The sequence below is a fragment of the Echeneis naucrates genome, chromosome 16 (assembly GCF_900963305.1).
Source record: "Echeneis naucrates chromosome 16, fEcheNa1.1, whole genome shotgun sequence".
Taxonomy (NCBI): Eukaryota; Metazoa; Chordata; class Actinopteri; order Carangiformes; family Echeneidae; genus Echeneis; species Echeneis naucrates.
In genome coordinates, this window is record NC_042526.1 from 2,614,360 (window position 1) to 2,622,028 (window position 7,669).

The window sequence follows — 7,669 nt, forward strand, 5'->3', positions numbered from 1 at the left end:
GAAGCTGGAAATAAACACGACCCGGCGTGTATTTAGGGGGGAGGGAGGGAAGGAAGGAAGGAAGGAAGGAAGGAAGGAGGGAAGGAGGGAGGGTCGCCTCAGCCCGACCGGACTACCGAGCTCTGCTCAGACACTTTGTCGGAGGATTACAGCACAAACAGCCTCGTTTCTGTTCCCTTATTTCTGACTGACTGTGATTGATCGCTTCATCAGCTGTCCACTTACCGACGTCAACATGCGGCACGTACTCCCGTCGAAAAAATCCCCATCGTCGTCTTTCTTTGCTGACTGCCAGCAGAGCTTAGCTCTTCCGCCGAATATTTAAACACCGTACGACTTATTGGAAGGCGTTTCCGAATTCGGCGTACTTTCTATCCCCAAAGCTGGGATCACTTACGAACAAATCTTTGCTTTTTCCACAAGTGAGCCTGTCGTGTTTTGTATTGCGCATCTAGCTGTGTATCTACGGTAGTCCCGCTGGCTGTCTGGCTGGTTGAATTTCATTTTTATAATTTTATTTACACATCAAACACATTATATACAATAATACATGTTTTAAGTACAATCTAGAAATATGAAAATATTCAAAATAATATTCATATTCTTACATTTATAAATGTAAAGATTTAACATCACTGTGTGCTGAGACGGCCCAAACTCAGGTAAGTCACACAGATGGGCGTGTCTTTGTAAATGTCACATGATCAGGATCCACAAACTTCCCCCTTTCTGGAGAAGAACCTAAACTACAGTAACGTTGGACAACAATAAGGTAGAATTTAAGTAATTTTTTTACCCATATAATCTGTTTACTTAGTCCAGACGAGGCTCTTCTGTAACGCTGACTTTGCAGTGAGTCATGTTTCAACCTGTATTTTTACCTGTTGGCTGTTATTTCCTCTGACTGGTTTTGGCTCACTGTACGAATTTTGACTCATTGTCTTTAAGTTTAGTTTTATTAACATGTAATTCACTGTTCTATATTGAGTTCACTAATAAACAGAGACACTACAATAACATGAGCCAATCATATACTAAAACTGACTAAAAAACAAAAACATGTTACATTTACTAGAAAAACATGAATGATTTATTTATAAAATTGTAACATTTTGAACGGAGTTTGGCGCAGAGCTCGGGCTCTTTCCATTTTCTTGTCTTGTCTTGCAGAAAGCTGTCTTGTCAGTACTGAAACTGAATTATAAAAACAAATTGAAAATGCGTCCACCAGATTGCGATGAATAAAATGCCACATATGCCGAATTGTAACAAAGACGTAATAAATGTTAACAGTGGTTCTGCAATAAAAATAAGGCTGCCAAATAAAAGAGTAATCAATAAATTGATGGGTTTTTGAACGGAGTCTGGCTCTGCTTCAAATGTTAAAATGGAGAGTGCTCAAAAGAAATCAAATTTAACCAAAAACAAAAAAAACTCATACATGTTAAACTAATTATGGAACATAATATTTTACATTAGCGGTGTTATTAACTTTATTTTTAGGGGGCTTGTCGATGAAGCGGAGGCGGTCACGTGACACGGTGCCAACATGGCGGCACGCATAGACGCAGCTGTAACACAATCCTCTGTGAACAAACGCCTGCAGTCTGTTGGGAGACGCTTAACTGCTCGGTTTCAGCCAATAATTTCTCACGTGATATGGCACTGAAACCATCTGAACCGACAGAGCTTCTCGCTCGGTTAACCACAGGAACTTATCACGAGCCTGGATCGTTAGCTAAGGTGTGAACTATGACCGAGCTGCAGTTTTGCTTTAAAGCTTTTGTGGAGGCATTTTAACCTGTCGGTGTTTTTAACCCTCTTTAATGCTAGTCTGCAATATTTCTGATGGCCTTTTATTGACTGTAAAGCGCGGCAGAGTGGAGGAGTAACTGCTGCTGCTACTGTTGTTGTTACACTAACTCCCGGTGACCTTTGACCTCTGGGTTCCCCTTATGTCCAGCTGCCACGATGAATATAGCCTGAAGCACATGAGCAGCTTTATGGGCAGCAGGAGACAGAGGAAGATGGATGATGGAGAGCGCAGTCTCATTGGACCTCCTGCATCCGGCGGGGATGCCTCCATGTGGTTCGTCTACGTGCTGGCCGCCTTCTCTGCCCTGGGAGGCCTTCTCTTCGGGTATGACACCGGGGTGGTCTCCGGGGCCATGCTGCTCCTGAAGAAGGAGATGAACCTGTCCGCCCTTTGGCAGGAGCTGCTGGTGTCCAGCACCGTCGGAGCTGCGGCCATCTCCGCCCTAATTGGCGGCTTCCTGAACGGCTGGCTGGGCCGCAGGATCTGCATCCTTGTGTCCAGCTTCATCTTCTCCATCGGCGGCGTCATCTTGAGTGTTGCCCCGGACAAGGTGGTTCTGCTTGTGGGCAGAATCACAGTTGGTTTGGGCATAGGTGAGTTGGAGTCAGGAATTGAATATATCAAAGTAAAATTTGGAATTTTTGCTTTTTACTCACATAATGTACTGGATCTCTTTTTGCATATTCTTATTCAGACAATTCAAACATTTGATTGTATTTCATGTAAATTATATAAAAAACATTTTCCACAGCACAAATCTGTTAAAATTCAAGAAGACCAACTTAAAGCAGCATATATTCTTCCCAGTTTAATAGTTTACCACTGCATGCTACTTCGACCATTTTAATCATTGTTTAAGGGCAACGTCAACTCATCTGACCTGCTGGTCCAGATCTGCCATGTGATGATGTGATTGAATTTTAATAAGGAGTTATTGTCCCAAGATTTTTCAGAACCAGAAACACTGCTTTGCTCTCCTCAGGCATTGCCTCAATGACCGTGCCCGTGTACATTGCTGAAGTATCACCACCTCACCTGAGAGGTCAACTAGTCACTATAAACTGTCTCTTCATTACTGGGGGCCAGTTTATTGCCAGTGTGGTGGACGGAGCTTTCAGCTACCTGAGCCACGATGGCTGGAGGTACATATTGGGATTATTTCATTGAGCCCACACAACCAAAGCGGACTGTGTAAGTCATTATTTGTAAGTGTTGGCTGCTCTGTATTGTTGACTTTTTTTTTTTTTTTTTTTAACTATAGGTACATGTTGGGTTTATCCGTGCTTCCAGCATTTTTGCAATTTGTCGGATTCATTTTCCTGCCGGAAAGCCCTCGCTGGCTTCTGCAGAACGGACGGAGCCAGGAGGCCTATCAAGTGCTGGGCAGGATTAGAGGACGCCAGAATGTGGAAGAGGAGTATGACGCCATCAGAGCCAACATCGAGGAAGAGGAGAAAGAGGCGGGTTCAGGTGACAGATTGAAAGAAAGAATTAATAGAAGTGTCAAATTAATTTTTATTTTTTATTGTTTTTAGATTTAGATGATAGCTAAACATAAAACATAGGCTATACATGTTTCTATTTCTATATTTATTTAGTTTTTTGTTTTTTTTTTTTTCTTATTTGGTTGTTTGTAGGAGGCCTTGTTATTTTGCGGATCCTCAGCCATGGCCCAACTCGCAGGGCTCTCATTGTTGGCTGTGGCCTCCAGATGTTTCAGCAGCTGTCTGGCATAAACACCGTCATGTAAGTCATTTATTTGCGTTCTAATGTCTAATAGCTGCCACATGTTTGTCTCCCATCTGCCTGATAACAGCGCTTGTTACTGTAAAAGCTTGTTTTTGATTTCATCCAGTATAAGTGGAAAAACTTGCTATGGCTGAGATGTTGTGACTCAGATGGGGGGATTGGAAAATTGAGCTTATCTGGATTCTCTGCAAACCTCCGCAAAACCCTAGGTACTACAGTGCAACCATTCTGCAGATGGCAGGGGTGCGGGACGACAAACAGGCGATCTGGTTAGCTGCTGCTACTTCTGCCTCTAACTTTGTGTTCACCCTGGTTGGAGTGTGGCTGGTGGAGAGAGTGGGCCGCAGGAGGCTGACCCTGGGAAGTCTTTTAGGTGTGTAGTTGTAGTAGACAGTGCTACAGTGACAAATCATTGGATATTGTGTTTCTATAAGGAAACAAACACCTCATGATGGACATTTATTTATTTATTTATTTTTCCACCAATTAGATAGTGTAATCCAATCTGACCTTTGGCAGGTCTCCAGTCTATCACTGAGCTGACTTAAAGAGATGAGTTTTGCCTACACTTTATTCACACATTTTCAACTCGCCAATTAACCTAATGTGCATGTCTTTGGACTGGACTGTGCACAACGAACTTGTATAAAACACCATACAGAAAGGACCTCGTCCCTTTGCCCTGAGGTCACAGTGCTAACCACTACACTGCTGTGCTGCCCCAGGCTTGGCTTTATTTATTCAGAATCAATAACAGGGCTGCTTATTTTCTCTAATACAGGAACTGGTCTGAGTCTCGCTTTGTTGGCAGTTGGGTTCTTACTAACTGCCTTGAACTCTCCACCCATCACTTTCCATCCGGTCCACTCTCAAAACTCCACCTGCACACAATACAGGTAAGACACGATCATACAGCTACACACGCATTACATACAGTATGTGTGTGTTGCTGAGTGAGAGGTTTCACAGTCAACTCTGTCCTCCAGGTCCTGCGAGCCCTGCATGTTAAATCCAGACTGTGGATTTTGTTATCGTGAGAATGGGACTCAGGTATTCGACTCCTCCTGCATTCCTGTAAACCAAGCATCTACTGATCATGCAGCGTGGGGAAGGTAAGATGCTAATCTTCTCAGTGTATCACAGGAAGCATCACAGGACAAACAGAGCCCATTTGTCTGAATACTGTTGCTGTAGTTACTTGCCTTGTGCATGAAATAGTTTTTTAAAAAACACTTGTCCAACTGGTGGGCTCCAATTTCTTCTACTTTTCTTTATTATGTAGATGTTCCAACCAGACGGGGGTGCCGAGCGGCCCAATGTGGGCATACAACTACTGCCCCACATCCTACTCTTGGATCGTCCTGGTTGGTCTTATCTTCTACCTTGCATTCTTTGCTCCAGGTATGACATGAGATTCCTATTTGTTTGTCAACTTGCTGGTACAATTGTGTTATATATTTAACCCATTAGAGCCCTAAATCTCTCATTTAGAAAGAAAGAGAGGTGACGAGAGGTGAAATTGCAAAAAAAAAAAAAAAAAGCCAAACCACAGCAATTCTGTTTGCTTATGAAGAACAACATTTACTTAATCAATTGCAAGGTGCCTGCAGTCAGCATGCACTGTGTCATTCTTGTGGGGTTTAACTGTACTTTCTCCTCTCTGCGTTAGGTATGGGCCCAATGCCTTGGACAGTGAATTCAGAGATCTACCCTTTGTGGGCCCGCAGCACTGGAAATGCCTGCTCAGCTGGAGTCAACTGGATCTTCAATGTCCTGGTGTCACTAACATTCCTTCACGTTGCTCAGTTTCTGACATATTATGGTAAGACCTGCAGTATGTTTTTTTTTTTTTTAAATAATATTTTTATATACAATAATTTTATGTCAATTTGGCAGCCATATTTCAAAACACTTGAGAACCTAATTGGGTCTTTCTCTCTTCCAGGGGCTTTCTTTCTGTACACGGGCCTGGTGTTTTTGGGACTCCTCTTTGTCCTGGGCTGCCTCCCAGAGACTCAGGGCCTGCAGCTGGAGGACATTGAGAGCTTGTTCGCTGGTCAGCTCTGCTCCTGTGGAGGCTCCTCTTCAAGTGGTAATCGTCACGTCCACTACATCCGGGTAAAAGGCAGCAACCTGACCTCTGACAGTGACTCCTCAGAAGTAGAGTAGACTGGGACTTTGTGGTTTCTTGGGTCTTGTCTGTCTCGAGGATTGGAAACACTGCCTGTATTAGGAAGAAAGGCAAACATGTAGCTATCTGATGGCTGCTGTCAACCAAGGAAACAAAAAGGCTTGAATTCTGATGTGAAAGACTGGAAAAAGTGGGACTTTTCAATGCTCTGGGGACTCTTGGGTACTTCTGGTTAATTGTGCATTCTAATCACGTCTAATCACAAGAGGGAAAACTGAAGCAAGGATCGACTCATTTAAATGGACTTCACAGAGTTGCTGCAAAGAGTCACACATTTCCACCTTCAGGCTCTGTGTTGGTATTAAATAAGTTAACAGCTAGCCCTGCATTCTGTTCGTTCACATCCAGCCAAATTCTTAAAACCATAGGCGGCACATAAAAGCACAGAAGTGCCTTAAATCTGCATGCTTTCTAATGATCTTCAGGGGGCGACTCCACTAGTTGTAAAAGGAAATTGGATTGTTTTGAAGCCAAAATAATCGTGCTTCTCACTTGATTTATTAAAGTTTGCCTAATAATTTTATGGGCTGTTGAAAGCAATTAGTGACATTGGAACTTAAAACTGATTGAGCATCTGTAGAGCATTCAATCCTAACTTAAGAACCATGTAGCTTTTTTTTTTTTTTTTAGACTGAATATTTGTAATCAAGCCAGGTCCATTGTTTTTATTGAGAAATCAAATGTGCTGAGTCACAGAATCTGATTAGATTTTTTTTAATGGGCATGAACTCTATTTTACCAGCAAGTAGCATATTTAAAAATTAGTCAAATTACAGTCGGAGCATTCATCTTTTGTGCACACTCAAACTCCAAAACTGACATACCAACATTTTTGTTGGTAGGTCAGCCTTAATTGTTTGAAGAGACCTTGCTCCAAGTAAACCCTATAATTGATTTCTGCCTTTGAGGTACACTGTTATATCGGTACATTCTATAGAACACATTCCTGTTCAGATCCCTGTATGTGATTTTAATCTGTGCTTTTAACCCATTAAAACAGCTGACCACGGATTGTTGCTATTGTCTACGTGACGGGAGTGGGAGTGAATGCACTTTAACTGAAAAGGTGTCTTATTATTAACTATTTTGATATATTTGTATTATTTTTATGCCAGATTGTGAGAATGCATGTTAAAATTTTATTTTCTAGGGTTCTCAATTGAACTCAGCAAACTATGGATCACTGGGGTCAGACAGCTCCATAGCCTATATAACTGTAAGGACTACAGCAATTGCACTAAGCGCTTTCCTGTTACAGTACAATGGAGCTAAATGTTTGTTTTTATGGTCTAATCTCATTCCCTTATTCCCACAGCTCAGATAATGGTGACCAAGTAAGCCTGAAGAACATAATGAGTCTTTCACACTTTGGTATCATGCTCCTGTAGTGGTCCTGTCAGCAGCCATGAAGCTATAAATGATCATTTCTGTGTATTTCTCAAGTGTCCCTTTTTTAAATGTTTTATTCAAGGACAAGTTTAATGCGATTTCTACTAATTTAGGATTCCTATTAACATCTGGGAACATCTGCGCTGTTTAGTTTTATGATGTATGAAACAAAAGATGCTAATTATTGAAAGCTACATGTTTTGAGGTATCACATCCATAATTATTTTTGACATGATGTAATATATTGCAGTGATATGACTCTATCACTATTTGCGAGTTTAATTAAATATCAGCTTTTGTGACATTAAAATTGAGACGAAAAGGGGACAAGAACTATTGTTTTTTTGCCCCAAATTAAAAAAAAAAAAAAAAAGCATTAATATGGTAAGAGATGTTTTATCTTTGATCATGATCTTTGCAGTAATAGGATCTTTTTGGAAATAAACATATTGAAGAAATCTGATCAGTGAAGTCGGTTAATATTTTGTGCATTATTTTGTATAATGAATTTACTGTCTTCAACG

The 7,669-nt window shown here is 41.3% G+C and overlaps 1 protein-coding gene across 7 annotated transcripts; it reads left to right on the forward strand.

Annotated features, from left to right (window-relative positions):
- Positions 1–51: 51 nt before the first annotated feature.
- On the forward strand, positions 52–7,608 carry LOC115056346 (proton myo-inositol cotransporter-like). Of its 7 annotated transcripts, XM_029522699.1 has the most exons (14): positions 52–772; positions 1,504–1,743; positions 1,964–2,409; positions 2,799–2,958; positions 3,078–3,286; positions 3,454–3,562; positions 3,775–3,938; positions 4,347–4,461; positions 4,552–4,677; positions 4,848–4,966; positions 5,235–5,387; positions 5,511–5,683; positions 6,757–6,822; positions 6,907–7,574. In XM_029522699.1, the coding sequence occupies exons 3-14, from the start codon at positions 1,992–1,994 to the stop codon at positions 7,078–7,080; spliced, it is 1,986 nt and encodes a 661-aa protein (XP_029378559.1). In that variant the 5' UTR covers positions 52–772; positions 1,504–1,743; positions 1,964–1,991; the 3' UTR covers positions 7,081–7,574. The 7 variants fall into 7 exon arrangements, with proteins under 7 accessions (XP_029378559.1, XP_029378560.1, XP_029378562.1 ...); XM_029522700.1 differs by lacking the exon at positions 1,504–1,743; XM_029522702.1 differs by lacking the exons at positions 52–772; positions 1,504–1,743 and having other exon boundaries at positions 1,754–2,409; positions 6,907–6,972; positions 7,072–7,608.
- Positions 7,609–7,669: the final 61 nt, after the last annotated feature.

Excerpts from the sequence above, each read along its gene's own strand:
- LOC115056346 (XM_029522698.1), top strand. The coding sequence starts at position 1,956 with ATGTCCAGCTGCCACGATGAATATAGCCTGAAGCACATGAGCAGCTTT. Across the intron at positions 3,287-3,453 it reads GGAGAAAGAGGCGGGTTCAG|GAGGCCTTGTTATTTTGCGG; the intron begins GTGACAGATTGA and ends GGTTGTTTGTAG. Across the intron at positions 5,388-5,510 it reads TCAGTTTCTGACATATTATG|GGGCTTTCTTTCTGTACACG; the intron begins GTAAGACCTGCA and ends TCTCTCTTCCAG.